This window comes from Mastigoproctus giganteus, chromosome 9, assembly GCF_048544385.1.
Source record: "Mastigoproctus giganteus isolate SK-2022 chromosome 9, ASM4854438v1, whole genome shotgun sequence".
NCBI lineage: Eukaryota > Metazoa > Arthropoda > Arachnida > Uropygi > Thelyphonidae > Mastigoproctus > Mastigoproctus giganteus.
This window is the reverse complement of record NC_143583.1, coordinates 63236381-63254555: the sequence shown is the minus strand read 5'-3', so window position 1 is coordinate 63254555 and position 18175 is coordinate 63236381. Positions and strand designations below refer to the sequence as shown.

Below are 18175 nucleotides of genomic sequence, written 5' to 3'. Positions count from 1 at the left end.
GTTAGAGAGGAGTCATTAATTAACTAATTGCCCTCTTCTGAATGGAATCTAGAAGCCTGAGAGAGGTTTTGGGCCCCCCCCCTGATGTGGGAACAATATTCCATGGTAGGGTGGATTTTGGATTTGTACAGAGTGAACAGCTGTTTGGAAGAAAAGTAATGCCGAGAGCAAAAGAGAAAACCAAGTTTTTTAGATGCAGAGGAAGCAATATTTGTAATGTGTTTGTGCCAAGAGAGAGAGATTAGAAGTCAGGGTAATCCCCAAAAGAGATATATCATTTTGCCTAGAAATTGGAGTATCAACAAAGATAAGCATAGGAGCAGAAGAATCCTTTTTGCGAGATATAAGACAAGACTGAGTTTTAGAAGGATTGAAATCAACTAAATTGTCCTTGCCTCACTGGAGAATTACCTGGAAATTGGCATTTAAGGAATTGGTAGCGGATATTCGAAAAGTTGAAGTTGATTGAGCAGGGCAAGGTTTCTCAAAATGATGCCTGATGTAATTAACCGGTATAATATTCTTTGTGAGTATATCTTTCAGTTTTATTAATGCTTCAGTCAGGTTAACTGGATTATTACAAATGTGTAATATTCTGTTAGTCTGGTTTCTATGTATATGTTTTGCAAAATTGGTTTCCCAGTGGGTAAGCTGGGAAGTTAAAATGGTCTCTCTTGTCATAGTGTCTGATGTAAACTTTGTTATTGGAAATCGTGATTTGGCTATCATGGTAGAATGCCTGTAGGTTGCTTTCCGGGGTTGGTGTATTCTAAGGTCAGGTCTTCAGGATAAATTTCCTTGGCTATACTGTCAAAATTATTGAAATTGACAACTAGGACATCGTCAATGTATCTGTAGAAATAAATTTCGCCTTTGATTTTGTTTTCATAGAAGTGTAAATAGAGATTGGCTATGGAGCACGAACTATTGGCCCCCATAACCACACCTCTATTTTGCACATAGATACAATCACCCATAGGTACATAGCTGTTCTTGACACTTAGATTAATATGGTCTAGCCAGTATTGTTTATTACAGCCTAATTCTTTTTGAAATTCTTCGTAATAGTTTAAAAGTACTTTTTTAAATTTTCGTGTGAGATACTGGTGAAAAGGTTTTTGAAATTGTATGAGTATAATTTGCTCTTGTTACTGTTTTTGATATAGTCTATATACTTCCTATTATTAGTGATAAATTTTGGATTAGTGAGTTTGTTAGATATAATATTTAGTTTGGCCTCCATAATATTACTGGATGAATTTATGTAGCTGTTCCTGCACGTGGTGATAAACCTTATTCCAATAGGCACTTTGTGGAATTTAGGAATTCAATATATGAAAGGATATCTAGTGTTAGCTATTTTAATTTTTTTTTTTTTTTTTTTTGTGCATTGCTATAAGTTTTTTGGTAATGCAGCTGGGGATGGATTTGACGATCTTATATGTATCACCGTGGTCCATTTCCTTTTTAAGTGTAACTATATAGAATTTTTTACAAATAATGCTGAAATTGTTATTGGCTTTGTCAGTACTTGATGACGAATTCATTTTGCAGGACCTTAATTTTATTATTAATTCTTGTTAGACTGTATTGTTTAAAGCAACATTGGCATATAATTTCTCTGAATCTCGCCAAGATTAGTTCCTTGGCAGTAATTATCCAGCTTCGAAATGCTTCCACTGGGGTATTGTATTTGTAGTGTGGACCTCCTTCAATTTGAAGGCAAATTGAAGGGGTCTGAATTTGGTACCTTTGCTCATAATCTCTTGTAGGGCACTGTCCTCAATGATATTAATGTCGCCTGTAATTATGTGTCTGTAATGTATTAGTATTAGCAAGGGCACATTATACAAGAAAGCAAGCTTATAGAGCACCAGCCTAAAAAAAAAAAAACACCCCCTTCTCATTTCACCCATCCACTCACTCCAAAAGTTTGTCTAGTTCTGCCTTGAATCTGTTTAAGCTATCAACTTCAACAACAACAGATGGAAATTTGTTCAGCAATCAACCACCCACTGGCTAAAGGCAAACTTCTGCACATCTATCCTACAACTGTCTTTCCTCAATTTCCACAAGAGGAAGAATCCCATCAGCATTGAGCATGCTCAAACCATTCAAGACTTTATACAAGTCAATCAGATCACCTCGTGGGTGCCTAGTCTGCAGACACTGTAATTTGCAAAACTTCGTAAGAGCACCCCTTTTTTCCATTCACTAATCTTGTTGCCCTTCTCTGTACTCGTTTCAACAGCTCTACACCCTTCTTAAAATGAGGCTTCCAGACCTGTATACAGTACTCAAGGTGTGGCCTGACCATTGCCTTATACAAGAGGATAATCACCTCCTTATCCCTGCTAAACAACTGCTGGCATTATTTTATTTTTAACTCTCATTCTAATTTATTTGTATGGTTATATTTCAAGCATAATGTAGAGTAATATGCTTTTTGCTGCCTCTCATGTTTGCTGTACTTTTTTATTTTTATCATGAAAGATTCAGTTTCCAACTATTTTAAACATTATTCGAATATATGTATAAGTATATATATATATATATATATATATATATATATATATAAAGAGAGAGAGAGAGAGACTGATTTTGTAAGATGAAAACCTCTGGAGCCAGACATATGCTTAGGGACTTGACTTGAGGTATTTAAAGCTTAAGAATGGAGTTACCATTTGTTCTTTCATAAGTGCCATAAACTAGACAATAATATGCACTTAAAATAAGAGAAAATAGTTGTAGAATTATAAGTAAATTCTTGTTCAGCCAAAGGCTTATTAACTGTTGAAATAAATTATCATCTGATCTTGTGGAAGATGAAAACATGTAAATTTATGGCACTTTGGATAGATATCTAAATATAACAGGTCATTTTTTTAAGCTAATGCTGAATAAATCTGACTTCCTTGAATTGATTTTCCTTTATTACTACTAATAATAAAATTATTTATTTTTTGATAGGAAATGAAAGAATGTACACTCCCAAATTAATACACATAATTAAATTTCATGGCATTTATGAGAGTTACTTTTATGAAAGGATAATTATAGTTTAACCTTTACTTACCACCATGGACTACTAAAGAAAAAGGATGTTTTATACGAGGTGAATTGATTGTTCGAACATCTGTACCATCAAGATTGGCATGTTGAATATGATCTAAAAGAGCATCACACCAATATAAGCGATCTTTTTGGTAATCAATTGCCAAGCCATTAGGCCAACCTAATAAAACACCACGAAACACCATTACATTTGTTCCATCAAGGTATGCTCGGCTGATATTTGCTGGTCTATCCCATTCAGAGTAGAAAACATATCTGAAATTTAAATAGATGGATATTTATAATTAATTTTACTTATTAAAAATGTTGTATATTATTATATAACAATTATGAAATCACAATACACTCCCTATTAATCTATAACTGTTTTAAATTTAATGCCATATTAGCATTAATTGAGGCATATCATACAACAAAGCAAGCTTATATAGCATCAGCCCAAAAAATTAAAAAAAAAAAAAAAAAAAAAACACATCCCATTTCACCCATCCAGTCTTCTAGTTCAGCCTTGAATCTGTTTAAGCTATCAACTTCTACAACGACAGATGGAAGTTTGTTCCAGCAATTAACCACCCGATGGCTAAAGGCAAACTTCCGCACATCTATCCCACAATTATCTTTCCTCAATTTGAATTTATGCCCTCTCAGGCAATTATTCTGAGCAAGAGCAAAATTCCCATCAGCATTGAGCATGCTCAAACCATTCAAGGCGTTATACACCTCAATCAGATCACCTCGCAGGTGCCTAATCTCCAGACACTGTAATTTGCAGAACTTAGCCTCTCTTGGTAAGAGAACCCCTTTGTTCCTCTCACTAATCTTGCTGCCCTTCTCTGTATTCGTTCTAGCAACTCTACATCCTTCCTAAAATGAAGCCTCCAGACCTGTATGCAGTACCCAAGGTGTGGCCTGACCATTGCCTTCTACAAGGGGATAATCACCTCCTTGTCTTGCTAGCAAAATTCCTATATATCATTGACAAAACTCCATGACCTGCTCTGGCAGTCCGTCTGCACTACTCAGAGAACTTCATATCTGACTGCACAATTAACCCCCATATCTTTTTCATTCTCCAGCCCCCTGAGTGTAGTACTACACAGTTGGTACATTTTTCTTGGGTTACTGCTACCCATATGCAGTACTTTGCATTTGTCAATATTAAACTTTAGTTGCCACTTCTCAGCCCATCTGCTAAATTTTCTAGATCCTGTTGGGTTAGTGCAAATTGCATAACTTTTATACATATAGGTATAAATTGATCCACCCGGGTAGATGAATTAGCATAATTTAAATTATATCTCACATTGTGAACACCTTCACAATGAGTTACCACAGTATTGCACTACCTCGAATAAGTAATGCTTCAGCAATGGAGAAGACTACTGTTACTTATTCTCAGCAGATACCAACACCCAGATGGCACCGTTTCAAGGTTTTTTAGCTCCTCTTCAGTGGGTGAGCAGGTACCCCAGTGTTGCAATAGAGACAACCCAGTTATGAAGTATAATTCCACAATATGAGAGATGCTTGGTGGTGTGCTAATTTAGACTAAAGGATATTTTTGCCTAGACCGCAAAGGAGTTTACTGACATATGGGTTAGTGCAAATTGCATTATTTTTATACGTGTAGGTATAAAATGATCATCTACCCAAGTAGATGAATTGGCATCATTTAAATTATATCTCACATTGTGAATACCTTCATATTGTGAATATGAGATTAATTAAAATTATGCCATTTCATCTACCTGGGTAGATGAAATGGCATAATTTTAATTAATCTCATATTCACAATATGAATAGCACAGGACCCTGGGTGTGCTAAGCCCATACTCACCAGATATGAGCCCCTGGGGTTACATAAAATAAATACGGATAAACTCACAATAAAAACTGATCAAAAGCTTTGGCTAAGGTAAAGAAAGCCAACATGAGAACGACAAGAAACGTCGGATAACTTATGAGGAAAATTAGTTTCCCGATACGGCACTCTAGCACTGCTCGCTCAGTAAACAGACAGTAGGTGTTATCAGTCTGGAGCAGAAGTCGAAAACGATATATTGATTGACAGGTATGCATAGCAAACAATGAAATGATTGCTGGTGGGCGCGACAGACCACAAGCCACTGTGCAGTCATTGGTTGACATTATAATGTATATTTATGAGTAAAGAACGGTGCATAATAGTTTTGTGATGAACGGTAAACAGGTAATAGTAGCAATAAATCTTTTAAAGATGGAAGAAATTTGAAAGAAAATAAAACATTGGTTGATTTTTTGATGAAAACTAAATTAATAAAAGTTTCGTTCCGTTCATTTTTTTGTTCTTCATTTATGTTTTTTTCTCATTATTAAAAGCAGATTTTGGAGTTCATGAGTGTTTTTACTATATTGTTAATTTAGTTTTGGTTACAAAAAAAGGAAAAGGTTTCTTTATTTTTCGTTATATTTCGTAGCCTGAATGGTAGATTAGGAAATAATAGAAGAGGTTTCCTTATATTTTGTGACATAACCTTAAACGTTAGGTTAGGAAATAATAGGAAAAGAAAGAAAGATTCTTTATATATATATATATATATATATATATATATATATATATATATATATATATATATATATTGTGAATAGCTATTGTGGTGTTGATTGACATTATGATACGTGTGTATCTGCACGGGTGTCTTTAAAATAAAAGTACAGTAATAAAAAATTAATATTTTGTTAATAAAAAATTTATGCGCTAGTCCACTCACGATTCTAAAGAAAAAAGTTAGGTTACCCCCTCCGTTTTGGGAGGGGTTCAAGCTCCCATGGGATTCAAGTGGTCCTTGAGGTTGTCACAGACATTCTCTCAGATATGCCAGACAAGTTGTACTTGCTACCTAGGAGTCTAAAACGCTGATAGAACTGATATTCGGGTGACACTCAAGTCAAGTGGAGCCAATTTCAGCAAAGTCCAGACGGTCTGTGACAGCCAAATTCTCTGCTTGCACCTTCACGATGGTGGGACTGTTAGTAATCCTGGGTATAACCTCCATGCACAAGCACATGGTGGGTGACCACTCAGGTGTGATCCAACATAAGCAGGGGTCGAAGTGTGGCGCCCACACCACATGGAGGAATGCCGCCCCCTCTGTGTTATCAGGCACTACTAGGTGGTAGATGATTCTCGTCAACTGGCGCAATACCACAACTTTGCTTATTGGAGGCTTGAAGTGGTGGAACCCATGTTTAATCTCCAGAGCTAAGTTCCAGTCAACCCTTCCCCATCTCTTCCATCATGCAGTATGATTGATGACTTTTGAGGTGAACACCATGGTGAGATCGAATCATCCTTACATTTCGAGAGTACAGCTCTAAAACAGTGTTCGCAGGCCGGCCACTAGTTAGTACACCGGACTGAACCTATTGGTAACTCTCTAGGAGGCTTCCGGATCAGCTGTATATAATCTTGCTACTTCTACTCTGCCAGACAGTGACTGAATGGAGTCCGAGTAGTGTGTATGTAGGGGGCATTGTTGAGGCCACGTTATGTCAAGTGTCTGGGTATATTCTTACCATGTGTACACCATATCCAAAAATTTCATTACTTCTTACAGCATGTCCTACCTACTTTTCTTACTATTAAATACACCATGAATTGTCAAACCAATAGAGTAAGCTTATCTGCGAAAAGATCTAAACCTCCCAAACACTTCCTAGTTCATTTCACAAATATACTTGGTCTCAATTCTAATCTCAACGATGTCCATTTCAACTTGCAGTCTGCCAAACCCCATGTACTTTTTCTGACAGATCTCAATTATCGGTTGATTCAACTACTGCTCATCTCAGTTGCCCAAATTATTCGCTGTATGATTCCTTTTGCCTCAAAGGTGGTACTTGTGCATATGTTCATTTCGATATTCCCTGTCAGAGACTTGGAAATTTGGAATCTCCTCTTTTCGATCTTCTCTGGCTTAAAATCTCTCTACCTCATTGTGTCAAATTCATCTGTTGTCTCTACCATTCTCCCAACTCTACTAATCACTTGGAGCTCTTTCACTTCCTCTCTTTGCAACTTCACTTTCTCCAGTCCAACTTTCCTAACAGTGAGTTAATTTTCCTTGGTGATTTTAATGTTCACAACTCCAGCTGGCTTCCGTTTTCTAGTCACACCAACCCAGCTGGTCGAGATGTCGATGTTTTTGCAATTACTAATGACTTCGCACAGATTATTCATTTACCTACAACAATACCAGACAATCATAACCATACAGCCAACATGCTTGATCTTTTTCTCACAAACAACCCTTCTAAGTAGATGGTTGAAGTGAGAGGTCCTTTAGGCGCCTCAGATCACAACTTGGTGATTGTCTCTTCTCCAATGGAGCCTTTATCTCATGGCTATTCTCAACCTCGTATTGTTTGGTATTACAAGAATTCAAAATGAGATGACCTGCGAGATTTCGTTTCTTCTTTTGCTGGGTCGGATTACTGTTTCAAAACTTCTGATGTCAACATTTGCTCAGATCGTGTCAGTGAAATTATTCTTGCAGGAATGGAATCCTTTATCCCACACTCCACTTTAAATTCTCGTCCTTTATCTAAACCTTGGTTTTCCAATAAATGTGCTAAGGCTGTTCAAGAGAAGAATGTTGCATATCGTAATTGGCTTGTTTCTAATTGTTCAGTTTCATTTCCTGCCTACAACAAAGCTCGCAACAATTGTCAAGCAGTTATTAATCATTCCAAAAAAGAGTTTGAACAGGCTAAGAGTAGAAAACTTGATTCTTGCCCTAATGGTAGCTGGCATGCTGGTCTCTTGCCAAAGCTATTGGCCGTAACTTTTGCCGATCTCTGCTCCCACCTCTGTTCAAACCAGATGGTTCTGTTGTCACTTCGGCCAAGGATAAAGCTGACCTGCTAGCATCCCATTTTTCTTCCAACTCATGTATTAATGATCTTGGTAAAACACCTCCCACCATTCCCAACACGCTCCATTCAATGCCTCCTGTGGTCTTCCGTGAAAAGGATGTCAGAAGGATTTTGGCGAATCTTGATGCTAAGAAAGCTCCAGGTCCCAATGGTATTTCTCCACTTGGTCTCAAAACCTGTGCTCCTGTTCTTTGCTGCCTTTTTTCACTTTCTTATTCCAAAGGTGTTTTTCCTTCTGCTTGTAAATTTGTTCATATCCAGTCAGTTCCTAAAAAGGGTGACAAATCCCTCCCATCCAATTATCGTCCCATCACAAATTACTTCTACTCTTTCTAAAGTAATGGCGAAATCAATTAACTGCCAACTCTTAAACTACCTAGAAACCTTCTGTCTGATCAAAGATCACCAGTATTGATTCCGTCAGTGTCAATCCACTGGTGATATTCTGGCTTATGTTACCCATTTATGGTCAAATTCAATCGAAAAGTTTGGTAAAACACAAGCAGTTGCTCTTGACGTCTCAAAGGCTTTCAATGAGGTTTGGCATAAAGGTCTTCTAAACAATCTTCCATCTTATGGTTTGCCAACTGTTTTTTGTAATTGGTTATCGAGTTTTCTCTCTGATTGCTCACTGAGGGTGATGATAGATGGCTCTCTGTCCTCTGACATCTCCAATGCTGGTGACTTCTCCAATGCTGGTGTCCCCAAGGTTCAGTTCTTTCTCCTACTCTTTTCCTCTTGAATATTATTGACTTAGTACAAGCACGGTACTAAGTACTATAGGTTCTAATACCTCTCGTGTTTGGGGTTTACATAAAAAAAAAAAAAAAAAAAAGTGGAGATAACGACCTTTTTTCACCATTAGGGCATATTATTGAACAAGAAAATAAAAATACAGTTATAAAAAAATTTATTTTTTTTACGAATGTATTTCTAAACATGACTGTGATTCTAAAGAAAATAGGCTATGTTACCCCTCCACTTCAGGAGGGGTTCAGGCTCCCATGGGATTCAACATCGTGTGTTGTGTTCACACACCAATCAGCACATTATTTGCCAGCCTACCTTTCAATTAATATATCGTTCTTGACTTCTGCTCCAGACCGATAACACCTACCATCTGTTTACTGAGCGAGCAGTGCTAGAGTGCCGTATCAGGAAATTAATTTTCCGCCTAAGTTATCCTACGTTCCTTGTCGTTCTCGTGTTGGCTTTCTTTACCTTCACCAAAGCTTTTTTTCAGTAATATGACTAAAGAAAAAAAATGTGTAAATAGCCTACATCATTATATTGGAAAATTCAGTATGTAATTACCTATAAATATTATATATGTTAAAATAAAAATTCCATCCTGGAACTTTTTGATCATACCTTGTATAAGAAAGGATTATAGTAACGAATGGGCCTGTGTACTGGGGTCCATGGTTTATAATAACATACACGTAAGTTATAAATCCAGTTTAATGTAAGAATACAAATATATACTAACAGTAGCTTTCGAGACGCGTGTCTCTTCATCAACTGACATTTAAATACAAAATATACAACGGATAAGTGCAATGAACTGAGTGAGGCACGTTAATCATGCGTCATTGTTGTTGCACGGACGTGAGCTGCTTTCTACTCCACTGATCATCTAGCATTAAAACTGTTGTCTCTAGGATGGGGTGTAGATGTATGCCTTTCTGGCGATTTAATGCCTTTGGATTGTTTACTATGTTGAGTGACTCTAGCCATAGGCAGTGGCGAAAGTGTCGTGAGTGGTCTACTATTTCAAAGTCGCGTTTGGGGTCAAGATTGTGGTTGGTGGCCCAAAAATGTTCCGCGACCGTGGACTGGTCAGTTTTGGCAAGCCAGATTGCTCTGTCGTGTTCCGTAAGGCGATCTTGGAGATGCCTTGATGTTTCTCCTATGTAGCAACTGTTACAGTCTCTACAGGTGATGCGATATACTACATTGCTGCGTAAGACAGGTGTGACAGGGGTCTTCACGTTGGAGACAAGTGAACGTAGGTTCCTGCAGGGTAACTGCACACATTTAATGTAGTAATTTCTAAGGACCTTCGAGATCCGTCCTGACACGCCTGGATAATAGGGAATGTAGGTGGACGATATACCGACTTGGTTCGGTGGTCTTGGGTTGGATGTGAGTTCTTCTGCCTGTAATAGGCATCTGCTTAGCACATGGGATGGATAACCACATTTGGTTACGTCCGCCTTCACACGGGAGATCTCGTTACGCCTAATTGTATCAGAGCTGGAATGGCTCCAAGCCCTGGAGAATAAGGTGCGGGCAGTGCTATTGAGATGGCTTGGTGCATGGCCGGATCTGTAGTTAGTGAATTGACCGCACCACATCGGTTTGCGATATATACTGAAGTCTCTAGATGTGGGCCTACGCGATGCACTAGGACGTCCAGGAACGAGAGCGTACCGTTCACCACTGACTCTATGGTAAACTTGATGAAATTAGATTGGGAGTTGAGGTATTCCAGCAGTGCAGTTTCAGAGCCACGTGGTATTACGGTAAAAATATTGTCAACGTATCTACACCATGTTGTAATAGGTGTAGGTGGGTTCGGGTGTATCTGCTCCTCCAGATCTTCCATGGTGATGTTGGCTACTATGGAACTGACAGGGGCACCCATAGCATTGCCATGTACCTGCTGGTAGACTGAATCCTCAAAAGTGAAGATGCTGCTTGATAAGCATAGGTTGAGGGCGGTACAGATGTCATCAGTGGATAGTGATGTCCTGGATTGGAGGCTTAAGTCGTTCTCAAGGAGCCTTCTGGCGCAGTGCACGGCCTGTTGGCTTGGAGCCATTCTAGCTCTGATACAATTAGGCATAACGAGATCTCCCGTGTGAAGGCGGACGTAACCAAATGTGGTTATCCATCCCATGTGCTAAGCAGATGCCTATTACAGGCAGAAGAACTCACATCCAACCCAAGACCACCGAACCAAGTCGGTATATCGTCCGCCTACATTCCCTATTATCCAGGCGTGTCAGGACGGATCTCGAAGGTCCTCAGAAATTACAACATCAAATGTGTGCAATTACCCTGCAGGAACCTACGTTCGCTTGTCTCCAACGTGAAGACCCCTGTCACACCTGTCTTACGCAGCAATGTAGTATATCGCATCACCTGTAGAGACTGTAACAGTTGCTACATAGGAGAAACATCAAGGCATCTCCAAGATCGCCTTACGGAACACGACAGAGCAATCCGACTTGCTGAAACTGACCAGTCCGCGGTCGCGGAACATTTTTGGGCCACCAACCACAATCTTGACCCCAAACGCGACTTTGAAATAGTAGACCACTCACGACACTTTCGCCACCGCCTATGGCTAGAGTCACTCAACATAGTAAACAATCCAAGGGCATTAAATCGCCAGAAAGGCATACGTCTACACCCCATCCTAGAGACAACAGTTTTAATGCTAGATGATCAGTGGAGTAGAAAGCAGCGCACGTCCGTGCAACAACAATGACGCATGATTAACGTGCCTCACTCAGCTCATTGCACTTATCCGTTGTATATTTTGTATTTAAATGTCAGTTGATGAAGAGACACGCGTCTCGAAAGCTACTGTTAGTATATATTTGTGTTCTTACATTAAACTGGATTTATAACTTACGTGTATGTTATTATAGAAAGGATTATCTCTGATTATTTGTGTTCTCCTGTTTGTTTCTCTCAAAATATGTCAGCAACTAATTTATCTGAAAACAACCTTTTTAACAATTTTCTTAAGTGTGCAAAATTAAAAAAAAAAAAAAAAAGACATATTCCTTGCATTGTGTCAGAAGGATAATTACATATATACTCTTACATTTATTGCACAATACAGCCAGACAATTATTATAATAAAACTCTTCCCAAATATTTCATATAAAAAGGAAATTAATTTATTAGCTTCATAAAATAAACTTTGCATGGGATACATGAGATTTTAAAAAAATAAACAAAATGTACATACCCTTTATTAGGGTGCACAACAATAGCCCTTGGACGTTTCAAATTTCTAAGAAGTGTTCTTCTATACTGAAAGTTATTAATACTTATAACATTGAGAGTTCCTTTACGACTGTCAATATAGTAAAGATTACTAGATACCCAGTCTAATGCAAGACCTTCTACTCCTTCATTTTGAGATGCTAACACATTTTCTTTACCTACGTATGAAAAATTTTGAAGTTAGCACAATGATAATTACATACACACATATTTAAACTTTAATGAGCATTACAAATTACTACATTTATTTGAACAGATTGTGATCATAGAGCTGTTTATCAACAGGAAAATAGCTTCTCAGACTGATTTTAACTTCAATTTGTTATGCCATTAAAGAATAAATTTAATGTACAGGTTACTGAATTAAATTTTGTGATCATAGAGCTGCTTATCAACAGGAAAATAGCTTCTCAGACTGATTTTAACTTCAATTTGTTATGCCATTAAAGAATAAATTTAATGTACAGGTTACTGAATTAAATTATCATATAGCAACGATCTATATAACTCTGTTAACAAAGCAAAGTGAAGAAAAGGAACAAAACTCAATTATTAGAATAAATCACAACAATAATGAAATTAAATAAAAGAAATAAAGAAATTAAGTCAGAAAAGTAACACACAAAAAATATGTAAATAATTTTTTTTCAACAAATGACTGTGATATGTATAACAAACAACAATTCCGACAAATAGAGCCAATAAATCAGAACGTCTTATAACAAAGGATTTTAACTTTCTAGATATTGACTGGAACTTGTGGTGGCCACTCTCACAGAGTAGAAAGACTTTTTTAAAATTTATGTTTTCTGTTTGTGTGGATGACTGTTTTCTACACTAGAACGTTAGAAAGATAACAAAAGAAAGCAATCCTCTTGATCTGATTATCAGCAGGGAGTTGCATTCATTCATTAAAAATATCCAGATAAAGGAACTATTGGGTGAAAATTATCACAATACACTGATGCAGGATCTATTTAAATATATAACTACTGTCAAGGATAGAGGGGAGTGATTTTGCTTTTGTAAAGGCAACTACATTGGTCTTAGACAATTTTTAAATTATCTTCAATGGGACCAACTGATAATGTTGCCAACTGCAAATTCTAGATGGAGATCATTGGGGGAAATTAAGCTTTTTGTATAAGAGATATTATTCAAGTTTACACCTAAAGTGATATCAGATGAAATTATGAGACCAGTGGCAGAGAATAAAAATGAATTGGATAATTATAAATTATCATGGAACACACAAGCCCCCATGGTAAGTAAAAAGTATTCTGCAATCAAGTCACAATGGAGGTTAGGTACACTGTGGCAGACTATGGGAATTCCTTGGCTAAGAATGTTGTTGTTGTTATTTGATTTTTAGGAGCATTAGCAACCAAGGCCATATTGCTCCGGGGATATGCGGTGGTCATTCCCTGACCTTTCCGCATCCTCCGTATTTGGTGGTCATGGGCTCAAACCCCGGTCTAATCAAGAAGCGTGTGCTATGCACTGCTGCTCCTGCCCTCCTGGCTACGGAGGCACCTGCTAAGAATGCAAAGTAGTAAAGAATTCTCTGCTTATGTAAACACTATAAAAGAGATAACTACATCATTCCACTAGATTTGAATGTCATAACTGTTGATGATTCTGTTCAGTTTGCTGACAAACTGGATAAATATTGTGCATCCATCAAAATTCATGCATGAAGAAGTTTTTAGGGATGTGAAATACCAGAAATACACCAAGTTATAACTGGGAGCTAAATGATTTTGTGATAACTGAGAAGGTGGAAGAGAAATTGTTGAAGCCTAAATGAAAGCATAAAAGAAGGTGTAAGAATATAATAAGGAATCTGCAGCTGATAGGACCTATCCAATTATATTAAGGGAGGCACCAGACCTCTTTAGCTACAATTATGAGAGCATCCTTGAATTCAAGAGAGGTTCTCTTCTGAATCCAATCTGAGTGCAGATCCCACAGAGGGGAGGAGGGTTGCTGTTGTTAGTGACTTGTTATTGTCAGGGAAACAGGAAATATATTGTGCAAAGGTCAGAACCACTCACAAGTGGAATCACAAGGTGAAGTAAGTAATTACAGACCTTTTTAATATAATTGGGTACATCAGTTATTAATGACTTCTTCACTTTAATTGTAATTAAGAGTGAACATAGTCAATAATGAAAGAAGTAAGATCAAGGCTAAGGTAAAGAAAGCCTGCACAAGAAGCATGCAAAAGTTCAATGAAATTTGCCAGTAAAAGTACTTTGCCGTAACGGCATTTGTATTGTTGCTCGGTTGGTAAACAGACGGTGGGTGTTATCGATCTGGAGTATAAGTTGAATCCCACAGGATAAAAAACCCTCCAGAAGTGGGGGGGGGGGGTAACCTGACCTTTTTTCTTTAAAATCACTAGTTGAATTAACTAATTGAATCACAAACAGAGTCATATTGGGAGTTCTGGCGTCGTAAAAAATGTTCTTAACGTAGTTTTACCGGTAAACTTTTTCAAAGTTTGCCGTGCTTCTTGCGTGGGCTTCCTTTACCTTTTTTTTTTTCTTAATAAACAATTTATCCACTATTCCACCAGTGATTCTAAAAAAAAAGGTCAGGTTACCCCCTCCAGTTTGGGAGGGTTTCAATTTCTACTCCTGACCGATAACACCCACTGTATGTTTACTGAGCGAGCAACAATACAAATGCCGTTACGGCAAAGTACTTTTTACCAGTAAATTTCATCGAACTTTTGTGTGCATCTCGTGTAGGCTTTCTTTACCTTCGCCAGTTCAAGCTATTTGATCTTCTCACTTTCCTTACTATAATTCTGCTCATTCTTTCTTATAAATATAAGAATTAATACTGTTATTCTTCCAAACAGGTTTGATTTCTTCCATTTGCGTCTCTAGTCCCTAAGGTTTGTAACTGCACCCCACTTGTGAGTCAATTGTGTAGGCTTTCAGCAAAATCTAGTTGTTCTGCAACAAAGAAATCCTCTGCTTGCACTTTTATGCCAGTGGTCTCCAAGCATTTTTGGTCACACACCATTATGCACCCCAGATTAAAAAATTAAATATATAAGTTTTTTTGTTTTTTTTTTAAATTTATAAATCACTTACATAGAAGGCATTATATCTAAAATCACACATAATTTTAAAAGATCACAAAACAAATAAAAAAATACAAAAAAAAGATTAAATTGAGTGAGTGTGTGAGTATTTTGCATCTACATTCACACACGAGGAGTTATTCAATGAGGGGAGTGACAAAAGTTTATCAAACTCTAACAGGGAGCAAAGTGATCTTGTAATAACTGAGAGCAAAGTGGAAGGGAAATTGTTGAAGTTAAGCACAAGGAAGGGACCTGGGGTGGACAGAATCTATACAGTTATATTAAAGGAGGCAGCAAAGGAGGTAAGCAAACCCGTAGCCATAATTATGAGGGCTTCCTTGGACTCAGGGGAGGACCCCATGGACTGGAGTTGTGGAAATGTATCACCAATTCACAAAGGGGATTCAAAAGGTGACACAAGTAACTAGAGACCTGTTAGTTTAACTTGTGTTCTGGTGAAAATTATGGAATCACTGGATAAAGAAGCATTGCAGGATCATCTTGACAAAATTGCAGTAATAGTTAAGACATGGCATGGGTTTGTTAAATGGAGGTCTTGTCTGACCAATTTGATTGGATACTATGATGTGATCACAAAGGAACTGAATGTCAAAAATAATTTTGATATCATATACTTGGATCTCAGGAAAGCTTTTGATACAGTTGCACATGGAAGACTGCTGTACAAATTAGAGAGGTATGGCATTAAGGGTAAGTTGCTACAAGGAATAAAGGGATGGTTGAGTGGGAGATGACAGAGAATGGTAATCAATGGACACTGCTCTTCGTGGACAAATGTGATTAGTGCAGTTCCCCAGGGTTCGGTGTTGGGCCCGTTGTTGTTTTGTTTATTTATCAACATTAAAAAGTATAAAAAGTATTGCATATGGGTAGCAATTACTGAAGAGAAATGTACCAACGGTGTGGTATTACGCCCAAGAAAGAGGAAAGTGAAAAAGGCCTGGGGTAACTGTGCATTCAAATATGAAGTTTGCTGAGCAGTGCAGACGGGCTTCCAGGGCAGGTCATGGAGTCGTGTCAATGATATATAGGAATTTTGCTAGCAGGGACAGGGAGGTCATTATCCTGTTATACACGGCAATAGTCAGGCCACACCTAGAGTACTGTGTACAGGTCTGGAGGCCTCATTTAAGAAGGATGTAGAGTTGCTAGAATGAGTACAAAGAAGTGCAATAAGATTGGTGAGGGGAACAAAGGGGCACTCTTACCAAGAAAGGCTTAAGTTCTACAAATTGCAGTGCCTAGAGAGTAGCCACCTGCGAGGTGATCTGATTGAGGTGTATAAGGCCTTGAATGGGTTGAGCAAGCTGAATGCTGATGGGATTCTTCCTCTTGCTCAGACTAAGAACCTGAGGGGGCACAGTTTCAAATTGAGGAAAGATAGTTGTAGAACAGATGTGCGGAAATTTGCCTTTAGCCAGTAGGTAATTGATTGGTGGAACACACTTCCATCTTTTGTTGTGGAAGCTGATAGCCTAAATAAATTTCAGGCTGAGCTGGGAGGTTTTTTTTTTTTTTTTTTGGTGATCCTGCATAAGCTTGCTTTCTTGCATCCTATGCTAATACTAATGTTAAGTTAGATGGAAAATTACTAGCTTGGTCGGGGTTAGCACAGTCTAATAGATTAATGGCAGTCACAGACAGATGTGCAAGTGATTTTTGCACTGCTTCTATTGGAACATGCATCAGCCTTGATAGCAAGGCACTGAATGCTAGCTGGGGGTTCTCATTGGGAGTCTAAATTTTTTTTTTTTTTTATGAAAACCCCAAACACGAGAGGTATTAGAACCTATAATACTTAGTATCATGCATGGGTTGAAGGTTGAGAAGACAAAAGAAGATATTTGTTGACATTAGACTTGAACTTCTCTAGACTGTAATTTTCAGGAAATACATATGAAGGATGTTCCAGAAAATAGCAACTGAATGAATAAACGAGGAAGATGAAAAGTTGGTTCTTAGAATTTGAAGAGGGACAGTAAATGGATGTCAATTCAGAAGAACAGTGCTCATGGAAGTATCTATAGAAAAGGCATGCAGCAGAAACAGTACGTCTATGAGACAGAGAGTGGAGAGACTCTGTTAGCGATGAGTTATTAATTAACCTAACTGCCCTCTTCTGAATGGCATCTAGAAGACTGAGAGAGTTTTTGTGAGCACCGCCCCAGATGTGGGAACAATATTCAATGTTAGGGCGGATTTGCGATTTGTACATAGTGAACAGCTGTTTGGAAGAAAAGTAACACGGAAAGTGAAAGAGAAAAAAACCAAGTTTTTTAGATGCAGAGGAAGCAATATTTGTAATGTGCTTGTGCCAAGAGAGATTAGAAGTCAGGGTAATCTCCAAAAGAGATATATCATCTTGCCTAGAAATTGGAGTATCAACAAAGATAAGCATAGGAGCAGAAGAATCCTTTTTGCGAGATATAAGACAAGACTGAGTTTTAGAAGGATTGAAATCAAATAAATTGTCCTTGCCTCACTGGAGAATTACCTGGAAATTGGCATTTAAGGAATTGGTAGCGGATATTCGAAAAGTTGAAGTTGATTGAGCAGGGCAAGGTTTCTCAAACTGGAAGGTGGAATGCAATGTGCTGTCACCAGCAAAACTATGGATAGGATTTCCAGTCAAAGGAAAAAGGTCATTAATATACAAGAGGAAAAGAGTAGGAGGAAAGAAATGAACCTTGGGGAACACCAGCAATAGGGAAGAAGTTAGAAGACAGAGAGCCATCTACCTTCACCCTCAGTGAGTGGTCAGAGAGAAAACTGGATAACCAATTACAAAAAAGTTCAGTCGGAAAAATCATAAGATGGAAGCTTGTTCAAAGACCTTTAAGTCAAACACGATCGAAAGCCTTTGAGATGTCAAGAGCAACTGCTTGTGTTTCACCGAACTTTTCCTTTGAATTTGTCCATAAATGGGTAACATAAGCCAGAATATCACCAGTGGATCGACACTGACGGAATCCATACTGGCGATCGTTGATCAGACGGAAGGTTTCTAGGTAGTTTAAGAGTTGGCGGTTAATTGATTTCTCCATT

General features: G+C 37.9%; 1 protein-coding gene across 1 annotated transcript in view; it reads right to left on the bottom strand.

Moving 5' to 3' along the window:
- Positions 1 to 18175, bottom strand: part of mgl (low-density lipoprotein receptor-related protein megalin) — a 1043262-nt gene that overhangs the window by 762701 nt on the left and 262386 nt on the right. The window contains exons 16-17 of the mRNA XM_090381453.1: positions 11975 to 12170; positions 3077 to 3330 (exon numbers count right to left, since the gene is read on the bottom strand). Of these exons, the coding sequence (XP_090237579.1) occupies positions 3077 to 3330; positions 11975 to 12170 (450 nt within the window). The remainder of the gene's footprint in view (positions 1 to 3076; positions 3331 to 11974; positions 12171 to 18175) is intronic.